The 18495-nt window shown below is 32.9% G+C and overlaps 1 protein-coding gene across 3 annotated transcripts in view; it reads left to right on the top strand.

The window, feature by feature from the left end:
- Positions 1 to 16631, top strand: part of Chm (CHM Rab escort protein) — a 165457-nt gene extending 148826 nt beyond the window's left edge. For all 3 annotated transcript variants that reach the window (XM_071606229.1, XM_071606228.1, XM_071606230.1), the window contains 3 exons: positions 2692 to 2790; positions 8479 to 8639; positions 13337 to 16631. In XM_071606229.1, coding sequence (XP_071462330.1) covers positions 2692 to 2790; positions 8479 to 8639; positions 13337 to 13528 — 452 coding nt within the window. In that variant the 3' untranslated portion in view covers positions 13529 to 16631. The remainder of the gene's footprint in view (positions 1 to 2691; positions 2791 to 8478; positions 8640 to 13336) is intronic.
- Positions 16632 to 18495: the final 1864 nt, after the last annotated feature.

Here is an 18495-nt window from a genome sequence, read left to right as displayed (position 1 = left end):
AATTTCATGACATTGGGTAATCGCCTGCACTCCATTGTCCATCTGTTTTCTCACCTATAGAACTATGATAAATGCTGATGCACAAGTGAAATGAAATCCCACTTATAACATGCTTAAATAGTGTAGAATAGTTACACATGTCTGTTAGCGATATGGTCAATTCTTCAAATTCTTTTGAGCATTTTACAGGTGTATCTTATTTATCTATGAACATTTCTCAGGCATATTTGATTTGAGATTGATCTCTTGGTAATTTCCTTGTGTCTATCCTGGTAGATAATATTCTACATTTCTTGTAAGAAAGTAGTCAGATCTTCCTCACGCATGTGTATGTATAGATGATTTATGTGTGCATGCACGTCTGTTCAAGCATGTGAGTATGTAATGCTTTTCCATAACAAGGATCCAAATTATCATTAGCACCAAACACTTACTGAACACCCACTATAAATAAAAGTTCTATTTGGCAGAACAAGAAAATTGGTCCTTATAGCTTGCTGCTGAAAAGGATTTACAAAGATTAATAGTCCAATTTTCAAAATAATTCTAAAGATAACACAGTCCACAATCTGTGATTTGAAAATAACAAAAATGGGTTCAGAGCAACCTGTAAAAGTATGTGACAGGTAATGGGAAAATTAGAAAGTGTATTGAGGAAAATATAGTTGTTCATGCCTTAAATGTTATAGATCAACTGATAATGTAGCATCTAAATGGAGTCAAAGTACAGACATTAAAGTTCAGGTTATGAATGTCTTTGTCTTTTTAAGAATTGCTATGAAATTAATTAAGTACAAGATGTTATTCTGACTTGAATACTAGAAATTTTTGCAAGCATTACTTGAACCGAACTGTTACATTGTTGGGAAACAAGAATATACTTAACATTATTTAAAATACATATCTTGTTTAATGGAGCCAATAATTTAGCCAGTAAGTTACTTTTCAAAATATATTATCTTGTTTGCATTCATCTACATCTGCTTTTTCCCTAGTTAATATTAATTAAATATGAAAGAACTGGAAAATTGAGAACTTTGACGTGAGCATTGTGAGACTGTGTGATGAGAGGGACAGAATAGTCATTCTCACATATATTATCAGGAATTTCTGACCTTTATAATTGCATACCCTGTTAATTTCATGATTATCTATGAAATTTAAACCCCCTACCCACCAACATGAAACAGGATTCAAAAAATTACATTGATAAGAATATTGTTGTGAAGTTTATTTTACTTTTGAAATAATTTACTATTTTTAGTCCAGTACTTGAGTGGGGGTTATGGTTCAGTGGCAGAGCACTTGCCTAGCATGTGTGAGGCAATGGGTTTGATTCTCAGCACCATGTATCAATAAATAAAATAAAGGTCCATTGACAAGTAAAAATTTTTTTAAAAAATCCCAGAATCTATGTGAATCATTGTTAAATCCATGTAAAAATAATCCTTAATTAAGGTAAATGTTTTATTAAACCATACATAATTCAGCAACTATCCATGAATATCACATTGCTTGATGAGCTGGGTGGAAGGGGGACTACAAAATTCAATTTTAGCTCATATAGTTATTAAAAATCCCTCTGTTTATTATTAGATATTATAGATAAGTTAAATATGAAATGAATTTTGATAATAAGACTCCTATTCTGATATTGGCTTCCATGATAAAATTATCATGGAGTATGATAAACAGTAAGTCTTGAACCATCTTTACCAGGAATAAAAGTTTCCTATACTCTTGGAGAAAAGGTGGGTATACCTTTCTATTGGTGGAATAGGAATTTCTTAGCATTCTGTCTTCTAGAATATCTTTCTGCCATTATTTTATCCTACCCCAAGCAAGCCCTTTCCAAAAGAGATCTCATTTAGAGATCTCTTTAATCAGTCCTTTCTTCCAGTATATAGAAATCTTATCCAATTTTGTGCATATACCTTTAGATATTCTAACTGAATTTAGCTACAGTTTTTTTGTTTCTATGAAGGGTCTTTTTTTGTATGATATTCTCTAACCCGATCGGGTCCAGGTGCCATGAATTTATAAATGCAAAAGAAAAGTGATTTGGGATTCCTAAAAATATATGTGCTGTTTTCATCTATGCCATTTCATATGTGTATGAAAGTATATGTGTGTATGACAAGTATATGTTTGTACGTGTGTGTATGATGCAAAGTAAGCCAATAATGTTCTCCCTAAAATTTTTTGAAAACACTATAATAAATATATGATTTGTTTTTAATTATCAGTAAACTCTGTATTAATGGATTCTTTTGTCTTAAGGATAGAAAGTGTGTTTTCTTAGATAAATTAATATTTTATTTTTGGTCTTTTTGTTCCAATTATTTTGTTTCTTTATCCATCGTTTTTATGAATTTTATAAGGATAATTTAGGCACTTTTCTGTGAATGTTATTTCCTAAACTTTTCTACTGTTTACAAAATTAACCTCAACTTCTACTTCTCCTTAAATCTTAGTGTAATTTTTCAATCTATTACTTAATACATATTTTATTAATATATGTAGCATAATATGCATTTTATGTCTCCTTATCACTAGATTATCAACTTATTGCAGGTAGGAACCTTAACTTTTATTCAGCTCCCTGTTGCCCATGATACCAGCATGTGGCCTTGAATATGAATGCAATGGAGTATGATAAACAGTAAGTCAAAATATTATTTTTCTTTACAGATTTGGTTCATTTGACTTGTACATCTTCTAAAACAGCAAGAGAAGATTTAGAAGCAGTTGTGGAGAAATTGTTTACTCCATATACAGAAACAGGGATAGGTAAGAACAATAAACCATGATTCATGATAGAAAGATAAAGTAACTATAATAATCCTCTTAGATATCTCATGAAGCCTTTTTTTAATAAATATTTTTTAGTTGTAGTTGACACAATACCTTTATTTTATTTATTTATTTTATGTGATGCTGAGGGTCGAAACCAGGGCTTCGTACTCTACCGCTGAGCCACAACCCCAGCTCCTCTCATGAAGGCTTTTACAACCTGAACTGAAATATGATGTATTCAGCAACAACTCTCACATGTTTTACTAAGAGATTTGAATACATTGTCTTCTTAAACATGGGGAAATAGTCTCTAATGTTAATGGAAAAATGTACATTACAAACATACACAAAAATATATATAATTAAATGCCAGTGTATACTTTACATGCATACATTCTCACATGCATGAAAAAGACTATCAGGAAATTTCTCAAGTAATTTTGGTAGAATTATGGGCAATTTTTTAAATAATTTTCTTTATATTAGTTTTTTTTAAAGAGCATATATTCCTTTATAGGTAAAGTTACCTTCTTTGATGTTGATTCAACTGACAGAAGATTCAAATATTAATTGGCAAACATAGACCTCCATCCTAATTAATAATTTTCTTTTACTGCGTAGTATGCTACTGATGTGATGAATGGTTAGTCCTCAAATGTGTACATACTTCTTTTTTTCTAAATTTTAACAATTTTTTTGAGTTATAGTTGGATACAATATCTTTATTTTTATGTGGTGCTGAGGATCGAACCCAGGGACTCGCATGTGCTAGGCGAGCACTTTACTGCTGAGCCAGAACCCCAGCCCACATACTTCTTATTTATTGTGAAAAAATGTTTTTCCACCATGATTTTTAAAACTTTTTTCTCCCCATAATAGAGTAACTCTTGTAGTGTGAATGGAGGAAATGTTGCATATTTTGTGTGTAAGTGATCAAAAAGTAGCCTGATGAATGTTCTTCATTTATATGAAAGAAAGGCGATTTTCATTTTAGTGTTTGTATTCCCACCTGAGTCTTGCTCACTTTCTTCAATTAATTCATATATCATTTTCTTTGAATGTTACATTTGTACACACAACCATTTTTTACTCATATGTTCTTTTTTGTTTTAGCTTATCTCCTGTGTATGTTGCTTTTCTTAATGCAGACATGGAATCTTAACTTTTATTCAGCTCCCTGTTTATTCAGCAAGGAATGTTTATATTTACATAAGAAAACAAATTGTTCCATTTTCAGGAACTTATATTAATATAATTAAATTCTTTGTGTGCTTCTTGAATAATGTACTCCAATCTAAAAACTTTAGAATTTAATTTATGTCTTATTTTCTTAATCTGAAAATATCATATAAATATTTGGTTCATTGTTAAAAGTTTGATTTTAGAGTTATGATACATGGTAATATTCCTAAACATAATATGGAGTTAAAATTTATCTTTTGATTCTAACTACATCTGCCCCTTACTTACAAAAACCCTTTCTTTGTCATTTCTAAAATTTTTCATGTTTCTGTTATACTTTCATTCTATGATAGTGTCAAATAGAACAGTAAATTTGAATCTTGTATCATTTCTCTTCTTAAATGCATTTAATTTTTTGTTTAAAAAAATCAAGCTGGGGAACATTATTTGTTCTTTACATAGCATCCTCTGGCCATTTTAGATTTTTGAACATTAATCTTAATGGTTAAAGTGATCCCATTTTGAAATGATGTATTGTTTAGAAGCTGAGTGAAATTCTTTAGTAAGAACTATGTGCTCAGAGAGGTCCTCAGGTGCACCGAGGCACTGAAAAGCTAGTTTTCACTGACACATAGGCCTTTTTATCATCAGGATGAGGTAGTGGTCATATTTTAATTAAAATGTCAGAACAAATACTGTTGGAGTTATTGAAAATGAATCACCAGATAAAGTGAGCACTGGGCCATGGCAGGTCAAAGAGGCAAAGTCACCTGCAGAAGAGAACTCAATTCATTTTCCTGCCTAAATGAGGAAGAATGAACTTTATGAGCAATATGAACTTTTAATGCATTAAAGCACATTCTTCCCTGTAGCAAAATCCCATATTTTCACAGATTGATATCTTTTATTATGTTTTGATTATTTGACAATCATGTGAAACCTTATGCTTTAGAGTATTGTAAATATTTTGTTAAAATATAGACGAAAGGAATAACATTATTTGGACTTATTTCATTTTATTTTTCTCTGAGTTCTACATTCTGTATGGTGCTGTGCATTGTAATCCTTTATGAAAGTCAGTTTGGTCACCTTGCAGGGAAGCTCATTTCTTGGAAAACATAATAATCTCTTTTCAAATACAGTACTTCTTTGGCAATGTTTCTGAAAAATTCCAGTAGAGTTCTGTAGGTATTCCCTCTCTTTCTTGCCCTTTCACTTTATACCTGTCAGCCAAGGCCCTTGAGATAAACTCTGGCTCAAAATACTTTCAAGAGCCCTATTTACTAACCTTCTGTAGCAACATCAGGAATCTTGAAACCCTTCTCTGCTTTTTATTTTCTTTTTCCATATTTTTATTGGTTAATTATATTTGTACGAAATAATGGGGTATGCTGTTGCATAGTTCTGCATGCACTCACCCTTCTCTAATTCTTAGTCCCAAAAAGTATACCAAATTCTTTTTGCTTAATTAACCTGATTCTGCAGGTGAGAAAATGGGATGATTGTTCACCATTCATTGTACATTAATTCTTCCAGACTACAGAATATCATTCAAAGCACTGAAAGAGAATTAGAAAGTGAACAATATATACTTACCAGTCTCACTGGTAAAACTATTCTGAGAGTTTTCTTCTTTTACCAGGAAAATTGATATTTTCAATACACATTAAAGCAAGACTTTCATTCAGTAGTGTATTTTGAAATGTCTAAAATGCAGTGTCATCACTGCACCATCTTCTTTCTCTTTTCCCTCCACTGTACATGGCTTGTGGAGTTACCACATTCCATTTCATTCATTTTTATCTCAAAGAGCAACACGTTCTGTGAATTCCCCTTATAGGTGTAATTTGAAGTTGGTGACTGATAAGGGGATTTAAGTACTTGTGGGGTTGTGAAAACAAATGTCTTAATTGCATTTTTATATGTGTTCCATTCAGACTCAATCAAGGGCTATTCTGCCAGTGGATGAAAACAACTTACCTAAAATGGTTGACTTACTCCTTACACATGGTGTGCAACTGTACATCGTTTCTTGTTTTTATTCAATTTACCAAAGTTATTTTTGTTCTTGCTTTTATTCAGGATTCACTTGATTTTAATTTGTTCAAGATCTATTCTAACTTTCCGATTACTTCTTTAGTCTTTACACTATCTAAATGAATGAAGTGAGCTATTGGAAATAAAACATTTCTGCTACTGGCAACCTGTGAAGCATTTCCCAACCAAAGCTCAGCTGCTTTAATATTTTCTGACAATTGTATACTTCACAACTGCATGTTATTTTTCCAGCTATCTCTCTGCCTTTCAGCTGACTTCAAAGAAAGATGAAGAAATTATATGTATCTTCGAAGGTTTTAAGGTCAAAGCTTGATAGCTCCCTTGTTTCTAGAGCATTTTTCTTCAGCCTGTGTCAACTTTTCCCTCTCTACATGGTTTATTTTCAAAGCCTTAACCTGTGAGATTTCTTTTCCGTAATCTATTGGATTATTCATTTCCCCCAACTAATATTCAATAAATACCCTGACCTGAGCTGGAATTTTCATGAAATACAAGATATTCTCTCCTAGCATATGCTTAGAAATGGGCTGGGCAATATGAGAGTTTCCATTCCTTAGCCCATTTCTCTGCAATGCTCCCCAAGTCTGGTTTCATGAATCCTAAGCAGTATGTGTAAGTATCTTCTCATACGATTTAATGAAACTAAACTCATCAATTTATAAAAAAGTTCTGTTTTTAGCTCTGAAATACCAGTCCTATGTTTTTTTTGTTTTGTTTTGTCAAAAAATAGGTTTTAACATCTAATGTGTGCCTACATAAAGTTAGACTAAAAGATGTTTGCATTTCAGTGATACCTAAAAAGATCACTTCTTCTACTCGGTTTATTTATCTTGTCACACTCATAATTGTGGATTATTTAGGATGAACTAGAAAAATAAAAATAACATATTTAATGTTCTTACAGTGCAGATATATTAAATTAAATATAATCAAATCCTACTTATCTTGAATTCGGGAATAGGGCATTCTTGTTAATTGAATACTGCAGTTAGCTCAAAATTTTTCTACATTGATTAACAATTTAACATTGATTCTTAAAGTGCCTCATAGACTTGAGTAATCTTTATAAACATCCATTATTATCATTGTACAGAATTTGAATTTTTATTCAGACTCGGGCTAGAGAAAACTCTATAGTCAATAGATATATTAACAACAATACATTTTCTCCAACCCTGGAAAATTTAATTATAACATTTTTAAAGAATAAAGGCAGAGAAATGATCATCAAGATAGTAACAAATGAGCTTTAGAAATTGAGGTTAACCAGGTTGGGCTTTTAATAAGCACATTGTACTTTAATTATACTTGAAAACGGGGTCAAAATCAATCCAACTCATTTATTGTCTGTTGTGTGCTAGGCTCTGTGTTAGGGAAAATTAAAAAGGAGGCGGGTAAGGACTAATTCTAGCTCATCTGTGTATACCCAGCTCCTATGTCAATGCCTAACATGCAAAATAGACACTCTGTATTAACAATGAGAGGCTGTGTGCTCAAAATACTATTCCATTTCATGACCTCATTTTTGTTACTTTTTTGTTGTTAATTTTATGTTCCAATATGGCAAACTATTAGAATGTGAGTTCTATCAAAATTTTAATCCTGTGCATAACATTGTTAATAATAGATTTATTGTGATATGTGCCATATTATTTACCTATTTAAAGAGTAAAATTCAAGTTTTAAAAATATATTTATAGGGGCTGTAATAGAGCACTTGCCTCAAGCTTGATAGCAGTAGAGCACTTGCCTAGCTCTTGCAGGGCCCTGGGTTCAATCCTCAGCACCACATAAAAATAAATAAAGGTATTGTGTCCAACTACAATTAAAAAATAAATATTTAAAAAAATTTACAAAATTGTCCAAACATCAACATTCAATTTTAGAATGTCAGTTACCCCCCTCCCCCCAAGAAACTCCATATCTCTCAGCATTTGCTCTCCATTTACCTCCGCATCCTTCAGCCCTAAATAACCTCTGATTCCTATTTCTGTGGATTTATTTATTCTGGAGATACTATTAAGTTACTATATAATTTATAATTAGATTACATACTTAAATTTATATAAGTTAGATTGTCTATTGAAAACGCAAGTCCATTTTTATTATCTTTTCACTTCATAGGGATACTTTAAGGATGAATATGAGCATAAACACTAATGCTAATGAGAAGATATAAGTCCAAAGGAGCATGGCACTATATCAAATTAACTTACTAATCAAAATAATTTTTAAAAATGTAACTTGTCTTAGGTTGAAAAGCCATCATTGCTTGAAATATGCATTTGTATAAGAGTTTGTACATTTACTAATTGTTTATATACAAAACTCTGATTTAATACCATGTCTAGTCATGGCCTTCTTGGTAATTGGCTGCATAGTGTAGTAATCAACAGGTGCAATGTGTTTTATAATATAAATAAAATTCATTTTTACATTTAGAAAATGAAGAAGTTGAAAAGCCAAGAATTCTGTGGGCTCTCTATTTCAATATGAGAGATTCTTCCGACATCAACAGGAACTGTTATAATGATTTACCATCCAATGTTTATGTCTGCTCTGGACCAGATGGTGGTTTAGGAAATGATAATGCAGTCAAACAGGTAAGGATGTTGGTATTTCTCAGTCTTGTATTAAGTGAGTTCCCCGCCCCCAAGAAAAGAGACTTAAAATTTAATACCATCAAATTTGGTACCATCATTTAATACCATCTCTGCATTTGAGCCTGAATTTTTTTTTTTGAGATATTTTCTTGCTAAGGGTCTTTGAGAGTCGTGCTAAATTACACAGGCTGGCCTCAAACTTGTGATCCTCCTTCCTCAGCCTACCATGTTGCTGAGATTATAGGGGTGCATCCTGTGGCCAGCTAAACATTTTTCTATGAACTGCAAAGCAACTTTAAATATAATTTATCAAGTATTTTCACTACATTGAGTATACTGATGAATTATGAGAGGTGATTTATGAGTTCCACTATGGCAATATGGATAGAAGATGTTTAAAATACATGTTCATAAAAATGAATGTATAGGGGCTGGGGCTGTAGCTCAGTGGTAGAGTGCTTGCCTCGCATGTGTGAGGCACTGGGTTTTATCCTCAACACCCCATAAAAATAAATAAATAAAGATATTGTGGTCCATTTACAACTAAAAAATATTTTTAAAAATGAATTTATAATCTCAGTATTTAAAAAAATTGTTTCTAATTTAAATAGTTGGTCCATCAGTCTGTTATTTTGAAATACCTAAGCATTTTTTCCTATCTTTTCAAGAAAGATATAGCTAGTAAAAGCAAACAACATGTAATTTTACAATGGTCTTAATGCAGTTTTTTTAATCTTGGAAAAGAATGATAACATGGCTTCTTACAGTTACCATGATTCTATTACTACATTGACACAAGCCATTGTCTCGAGACCTACTATTATAGCTGCTGAGGAGTATGGTAAGTACCAGTGGAAGTTAATCATAGTGCTCCTGGGCAAGGCTATGGAGGTACAGGCTGAGACAAGCTGCCAGAAGTGAACTGTAGAGAATTCATTTGCCTAAACCAATACACTTTTCTGCCTTTGACAGGAAAGAAAAAATAAACAAATATTTTTCCAGGCACAAGTCTAAACTTTTCTCAGAAAGATTTGGCACATCTTTCTATTAATAAATGGATAATTTAACATTGTTTTGAGACCAGATATGGCAGGGTCTAATTTCATTCCCACCAGTAGCAGGAATATTTAGTAGCCAGTGGCCTCATTGAGCATGTAGTCTAATTTTTAGTCATAGCAGCAAGGCTATGAAAAATGACCACAATTCAGACATTTATAGTTTTTTGCAAAAAAATATTTGTGCCTCACCTTTAGAGTCTAATGGTGATGTTGGAAAATCATATTTAGCCAGTAATGTCAAACAAAAGCAGGAAGTCACAACTCTCTTTTTTGTATTTTATTACTATAATAGGAATTTAAGATGGCTCAATATCTACATTTGTGGTATAAACTGATCAAGTAGTTTTTACTTTGGTGGCCCAATTTATTGCAAGCAGAAATTGCCAATAAGTTTTTAACCAGGTTACTTAGGTTGTTTTTACCTTTGAATAAACTTTAATTTTGGAGGGTGGTGATACTAATGATAGAACTCAGGATATTCTACCACCAATTATATCTCTATAGTCTTTTTCATCTTTTAATATAGGGTCTCCCTAAGTTGCCCCGGCTAGACGCAAGCCTGTGATCCTCCTGCCTCAGCCTCCCAAGTTGCTGGGATCCCAGGCATATGTTATTGTACCCAGCAATAAGCTTTAATTTTTTAAGCCAAAATATCAGACATTTTAAGTAAGAGCTTATAATACAAGTGCTAATGTGATCTAAATTACTACATGCTATAAGATTATAGTTAAGGGATAGTTTTATTGTGAGATAATTTGCTTTCCAAGAAGATAATATTCAGGGGGTAAATATTATCAAATTAGAGAACACTATAATGCCAGTTTGGGTACTAATCATTATATGCTATTAAATGTAAGTAGTTTTACATTTGTTACATAGCATTTGCACTCAAATATCCGTTTGGGGAGAAATATAATAATGCCTACTTTAAAGAGCATCAATAATATTTATAAACAGTTTATTCAGATAAACTACATTCTGATTCCAGTACATCTCCCATGAGCCTATCTCAGTCACTAATTGTGATTTCTATTTTCTAAATGAAGAATGTTATTTCTAAAAGTTCTCAGAACATCACCTAGGTTTTGCCCATTTAAAAACATAAACCCCTGTTCTGTGGCTCAGCAGTAGAGTGCTCGTCTCTCATGTGAGGCCCTGGGTTTGATCCTCAGCACTACATAAATAAAATAAAAGGTATTGTGTCCACCTACAACTAAAAAAAATATTTTTAAAAATTAAAAAAATAAACCCCTGCAGATATTTTTTCCTTTTTTCCCTTTTTCTTTCTAACAAAATGCTTCATTTTAGCAGTTGAAAAGTTTGTAAATGTATATGTTCAATATGTAGACCTGACTCCCTTGTCTTCCTATTTACCAGCTTATGACTTAAAAATACACTGATATTATAAAATGAACTGTATTTAACATCCACAAGTTAAAAGTGTGTATAGGATGGCTGTGCATGCAATTCAGTGGTAGAGTACTAACTTGTGAGGCCCTGGGTTCAATCGGTAGTACTACCAAAAGGAGGCGGGTATAGGAGTAAATGATAACCTTACAGAGAGGGATTTAATAGATGTGTAGCAATTCTCCATCACTATCAAAGACAACAGAATTGAAATAGTCTGGGTTAAAAGAGTAGCATCTGCACCAGCCCATGATATAAACATCGTGGTATGTTTGAGGAAGTACTGGTTAAGGTATAAGTAAAGCCAAACATCTGAGAGGTAGAGGTTGGAAGAAATGGGAGATTAAGACCAGAAAGTAGGCCTGAAGAGTTTATATGCCATACTAGGGATCTTATAACTTACCATTAGTAATGGGGAGTCATTGAAGAAAAAACATAGAAAAACAGAATTTTATCTCCCATAGACCCTTCTGAGAGTGTTATAGAGGTGGAATACATGGGAAAACTCTAGAGGCAAGGAGACTAGCTCGGTTCAGAAACTGTTGGAATTGTACTTGCTGTGCAAGATGGTGCATGCCTAAACTATGTCATTGGGGATAGAGCAAATAGAATCAAGAAATAGAAAATGAAATTGCCCAGATTTGGCAGTTGTTTGCATGTAGGGAGTAAAGGGAATAGAGAATATCTACAGACAGACAAGATAGGGATATGAGATACAAAGACCATTTTAGGAGAACTGAAATGTGAAGGAGGAATCTGATCTAGGTCTTCCTTCTGCAGAAGGGGCTAAATGTCTCCAGCAGAGGCATAGGGTGAGTTCCTAGGGTGGAGAACAAAGCACATATCTCTAAAATTTAATTTCAGTATGTCCACAGTAAACAATACAGTATTACTAATTAAAAATCACCATACTAGACATTAGATACTCGATCTCACTCATTTTGTAACTGAAAATTTGTATCCTGTGACCAAAATCTCCCCATTTCCCCTACCCTCAGTCCCTTTTACGCTGTTTCTATGAATGTGATTTTCTTCAATTTCATTTGTGAGACCATGCAGTATTTCAGGTGCCTAACTTATATCACTTAGCATAATATTTCTATAGATTTATCCATGTTGTCTCAAGTGACAGGATAGTTTATTTGAAATTTGACAAGAGAGCAGATGTTTAGTGATCCATATACTATGGTAGCTACATTCATTAATTTGATTATGAAAATCATGCAGTGTATATCATTACATTGAATACCTTGAATACATACAATTATGTCAAGTAAATATTTAAAATATCTAGTAAATAGCCTATCCAGAAACATAGCCTTGAAGTATATCCAAGAGGGAAAGATTAATTTTCCTATCTTTGTCCCTTCTTTCAGGTCCACTTCAAAACTCAAAAGCTTTTGTTTATTATCCTTCTACACATCCCTAAAAAAATCATCTGATGCAGGAGTCCAGATGTTAAGTTAGGTTTTGCAGCCCATACGTCTCTATTGTACTTTCTCAACTTTGCCATTATTAGTGCAAAAGCAGCCATAGACAATAGGTAAATGAATGAATGTGACTGAGTTCCAATAAAACTTTACATATGAAACCAAGCAGCAGTCTGGATTTGATTTGTGGGCAATAGTTTTTCAGCTCTTGGTCTAACCATTCACCTTGTGTGTACATCAAGAAGAAAAATGAAATCCAGAAAAACCTTAAAGTTTTTTTTTTTTTTAATCAGCATATGTCTTAAGACCTTTAATGACTCTTTTTTACCAATACAATAGAGTGCAAGCTCCTGAGCATGACAGGGATCCTGATCTGATAGTGAGGCAGTAGATTGTATTTCCATTGGTATATACTAATGAATGTTTTTATATTCTCAACAGTCTGAATGCCTAATAATGAACTTGGTCAAATGATTCCATCTTTGGAGGGTAGACCTGAATTGATATATAGAAATAGAGGGAGAAGGTCTGGGGGTATACCTTGGTGATAGAGTGTATGCCTACCATGCATGAAGCTCTGGGGTCAATCCCCAGCAATGCAAAAAAAGAAAGAGAAAAGCCATAGAATTGTGAAAAAGCCACTTTTTAGAAGATCATGCATATATATACTGGTCAAGTATTATAACTACATGAAAGAAAATTTTAAGAGTTCCACTTAATTTTTTTAGATAGTTCCTGAAATGCACATATATTTTAAACTGATTTCTAATCTAAATTATTTTGTTCCTTCATTCTTGGCCAGGCTGAAACAATTTTCCAGAGTATATGCCCCAATGAAGACTTCTGTCCACCCCCACCAAATCCTGAAGATATTGTCCTTGATGGAGACAGTTCACAACCAGAGTCTTCAGAATCCAGTACCATTCTAGAAGCCAACTCAGAGACTCCCGCAGAAAGCACAACCCTGGGAAACCCAGAGGAGACCTCTGAATAAAGGCTATATACCAAACTCAATACTCCACTTTGGAAGTTCCCATGGGCTCCACAATCTTCTTGATGTAAAAAAAACTTTTAGAAGTCAGCAGCCAGTTGACATGCAGAATTATAAGAAGCAACAGGTCAAAGAAATCCATAAGGGAATTTTCCTTAAAAGAGGACATTCCAGTAACACAAAGCACTTATAAAGCACATTGACTTACTTGCCTATTTTAAATACAAAAACCTATGAAATTAACCAGATAAAAATTATAAATGAACTGATTCCTGGGAATATAACTATGGATTTAAAAGTAATCCTATGCATTGTTAATAATTTTGTGGTGTTAGGACAACTTCTTTTTGCCACTTTGGATCATTTTTAAAAGCTACACCTTCAGAATCAGCTCACATATCTCCTTTGATTATTTATTAAAATTACAGATATGAGCATATGAGAAAACATAAAAGCATATGTAAATTCAGTGGAGAAAAACTGAAGCATCAAGATCCAGGCCGAAGTATGTGTTTGGAATAAAAGTTTGTTTTCTGTGTTGACAACAATATAAAATGCCAATATTAAGATATTTAGGCACTTTTACAGACAAACCTAAAGTCCATTACTCAGTAATGTTTTAAAATACTAGTAATAATATTTATATGTGAATCTTCTACACACTGGAAAAAGCTCAATCATGAAGTATTGAAAGAATGAAAGAAAAGGTTTAGATAGGATCCCTGATATTTGGAAATTCTATGGCATCAAGTAACTGGAACACTATCCTAATTGTCTACAGACCTAATTTAGTCAGAGCTGTGCTACTGATATTAGGCAAATTGTTTTATCTTCTGAAACTGTTTCTCAATATGTAAAGAAGAAACAATAATCTGCCTACTGTGTGACAGTGATTATGAAGATGAAAGCAATGCCATCCTTAGACTGTTTTTTTCTGGAAAATTTTGTTTCAAAATTTTCTCATTGACTTGGGACTGAATATCAAAAAACCTTGTGCAGAAAATAATTGCTTGTCATAAAAATAGATCATGTTTTTGTATTAAGCTTTTTAAATGAATATTTGTGTCTGAAATTAGTATTTAGTAGTCTTTATAGACCAGTAAACATAGTAACACATGGATTTCTAATTTTGAAATATAAGTAAGGCAAACACTCTGTAAATTCTTCATATTCCTTTTCTGATAGGTAGGCCTGAAACCATAAAGGTCTCTGAATAGAGTGTAACATTTGGTAAACCCTAATACACACTCCAAATAAATATGAGAGTGTATACATAGGCAGCAAATCTACATATAGCAACAGTGCCTGCATTTAAATTTTCCTAATTCCAAGCTCTGATGGTTTACTTCTTTTGAGCAATAGTTTTAACTTAGAACTGCTTGTAAATAAATAAACAGACTTGAAGCCTCTTGTCACATAGTTTGGCTTTTATTGCCTCTCAGGGAGCTATGGCTCCAGTGGAAAGCACATAGTTCTTACACACTTCAGCTGCAAATGGTCCCTGACCTCTTGTTCTGGAAAAGGTCTTGAAGCTAGTTGTGACAGTAATAGATTCCTGGGAAATGGAAAGAACCAAGGAATGTAGCTCTTGCTTCACCTTTCCAACCCCCACATATAGAGCAGAATCCAGAGGAAAGGAAAACTTTCTAGCCTCTCAGGCTGTTCCTGTCCCCTCCTCTCATTGTACAGCACCTCCCCTATCTTACTTGCCCTCTCTTTCTCTCTTTCCCCCTTTTATAATGTCACACACAAATCAGGGACAGTAGAATCACATTATAACATAATTTGTTATAAGGATTCAGATCTTTTTTGAACTCAAATCATGTTTTTTGAAGCCTAATTAGGACAATGCACTGAATGCTTAGTACATACCCATAAGTATACCAGGAATTGGTCCTGCCCTTCAATACCAGCAATATACAAGCTTCTACTATATGAGAATATTAAATATGAATATAATTGCAGTAAGTTGTACCAATCAAGATATTACACTTTTTTTGTAATCTTAGAGTTAAGGCTCTCCTGAATGCAGATGCACATTTATGTAAACAGACAACCAGGGTAGGCCTAATATAACTAAAAAATAAATATTAGATAGCCTTAATGCAGCTGTCTATATATAGAACAAGAAGCTAATTTTTACTCTCATGGCCCAGCCCACATTGTACCATATTTCATCTGTTCAACAATATCAGAGTCTCTCTTCCATGCCATTTACTAAATAATATAGAAATGTTTAAAACTTCTGAGTATGATTTGTGATGAATACAATACTACACAACTGCTAAGAACCTTATTACAGAATTCTAGCTATTTCTGGTTGCCTCAGAATGTAATAGATATTATTTAAGAGCTTTCTCTTCAGTTATCTTAATACTTAAAGTACTTGTTTCTGTAGATATTAAATCGAAGTAAAAAATTTTGATTTTGTTGCAAAACTTTAAACATGAAGGCATAAGAATAAAATTTATGTACATAGTTAGAAAAAATTTCAGTAGCTAATTAAAAAATTTGAAAAATTTTATTAAAGACTTGAATATTTAAATATTTACTTGTGCATGCTTATTAACCAAAAATGATATATTCAGTTTAATGATTCATAAGAGCATTAATAACTAATTCTTTAATGCTTCTGTATTTTATTTCTAGTTGGTGTGCCTGCCCAAGAAAACATATAATTATAATGAAGGTCAATTTATATATTTTTCTATAGTGAAATGGCCAGTTAATGGGTAACTTCTAGAATAGTGGTAGTTTCTCAGAGTGGCAGTCATTTGTCCAAAATAATAGCCTTGATTATTTAATTTTTATTATTGATGATAATGATTTATTCTGTCAAGGCCAAACTTCCCTGGATTGGCTGCCCTTGGTCTAAACTCCTGAAAAATTCCAAAACAATTGTTTAGAATTGATAAATAGTAGTGATCATTAAAACTTAAATTGTAATTCTGCAAATCAGTTGTTTACTGCTACCGGTATTGAATAATTTGTCTTATTCTCAGTAAATTTTGTCAAATTCCAAAAAGCATGAATCTATATATATGGTCATTTATGATTTGTATACTGTAACAATTTTCAGAGGAAATAAAGACTTCAATGCCCTTCAGGTGTGATGTCCAATTTTTTATATGATTTTTTATATATACCAATAAAGGTTGTCTTTTTATAATTAGCCAATTATTTAAATATTAAATTGTCAGATGTATTTTTGGTTTTGTTTCCAGGCATCTGTCAACATTGTTGTTTTAGTCAGCTTTTTTGCTGTCATAACCAAAAGACCTGACCAGAACCATTAGAGAAGGAAAAGTTTCTTTGGGGGCTGACAGTTTCAGAGGTCTTAGAAAATAGATAGTGAGCTCCATTTCTCATGGCCTGAGGTGAGGCAGAACATCATGGCAGAAGTGCATGGCAGAGGAAAGCAGCTCAGGATATGGCACTAGGAAGCAGAGAGACTCCACTTGCCAAGGACAAAATATATACCCCACATGCATTCCCCAAACGACCCATCTCTTCCAGTCACATCCTACCTGTCTACAGTCACCACCCAGTTAATCCCTATTAGGGGAGTACACTGATTAGGTTAGGAGTCTCATAATCCAATCTTTTCACCTCTAAACTTTCTTGCATTGTCTCACAAGCTTTGGGGGATACCTCATATCTAAGCCATAACAAACAAGTTTGTGATAAAGGCTATCAGATGATACATGGATTTGATTCACTTAATCAACTGTTCTAGCTGTTAACATTAATTTCTTTATAAGGCAAAGGTGGATGAAACTTGAATCTGTTTGAAATCAGTGCTGTAAAGATTTTGAGATGTTTCCTATGACTTTAGAGTACATAGATTGTCTACAAACTGTTTTCATATCTCTGAGGAACAGAATCTGAAATGTTTTTCATATTTATTTGATGATAAGAACCTGAAATATTTTTCTCTGAAGTGGTTGAGTCTCCAACAGCTTACTTGCAATATTCAAGAGATTGCTGCTGATCTTAAAGCAGAAATCATTCATTGATGATTTGTTTTTGAATCAAATAATGAAGCAGACATTCTCTGTCAATTCCACAAAGTGTATAATGCTCTTTAGCTAGAATGGTTTCTAAAGATAACAGGACTCTTTCAAAACTGGCAATTTATCTGAGATATTAATAAATCAAGTTTGTGAAAGATAAGGTTAATTGAATTTTTAAAAAAGTAGCTGTATTATCCTTCAAGCACCTTGGAGCTCATACAGTATTCACACTTTTTTTTAAACAAGTACTTTGATATGTTTGAATTCTCCTTTAATGATAGCTTTTTTTAAAACACAATTAAGTAGTTTAACTCTTAGCATCCCAAGTCACATTTTGAAGGCCACTTTTCTGTCCATTAATGTACAATTTTAGCTAAGGGGCTGCAATTGTGATGCCCTTGCCATATAAGTCACTACGTCTGCCCTTTCTGGTGATGATGACTCTTAGGACCATTTGACAGGTAATCATTAGAACTTGGATCCTAGTACACTGTAGGGCCTTTTTGCCTATCACTGCAGGAGGATTTATGCTGGTAACTCCTATTAATGTTAATAGGACTTGCATGTATAAAACCTCCTGCTATCAATGAGATAGTTGACCCCTAAAAGAAATATTAATTAGAGATGGATGTTGTAGCTGATATAGAAGCATCAGTGAATTGTCCTATTTGGGACTTTCAGGTGGGTAAAAAAATAGAGTGTACCAATTCTGAGAATTTGTAGAGTTTGAAATAATAAAAAACTAGATCTTAATGATCTATCCCCATTTCTAATATATATTAGAAATTACTGAACGTTTAAATGTTATCAACATTTCCCTCTTATTTTTAGAGTAATTTTGTCTAGAATTCATTGAAATAACATTTTTGTACATGTACACAAAATGTAAGATTCCACACTATAGCATAGTTTGTTGTAAATTTTGAAAAGTTCATTAAAAGGAGACTGACTTCAATT

Source organism: Marmota flaviventris, chromosome X, assembly GCF_047511675.1.
Source record: "Marmota flaviventris isolate mMarFla1 chromosome X, mMarFla1.hap1, whole genome shotgun sequence".
Classification (NCBI taxonomy): Eukaryota; Metazoa; Chordata; class Mammalia; order Rodentia; family Sciuridae; genus Marmota; species Marmota flaviventris.
Note: the sequence above shows the minus strand (reverse complement) of the source record. Positions and strands in the feature narration are given on the sequence as shown.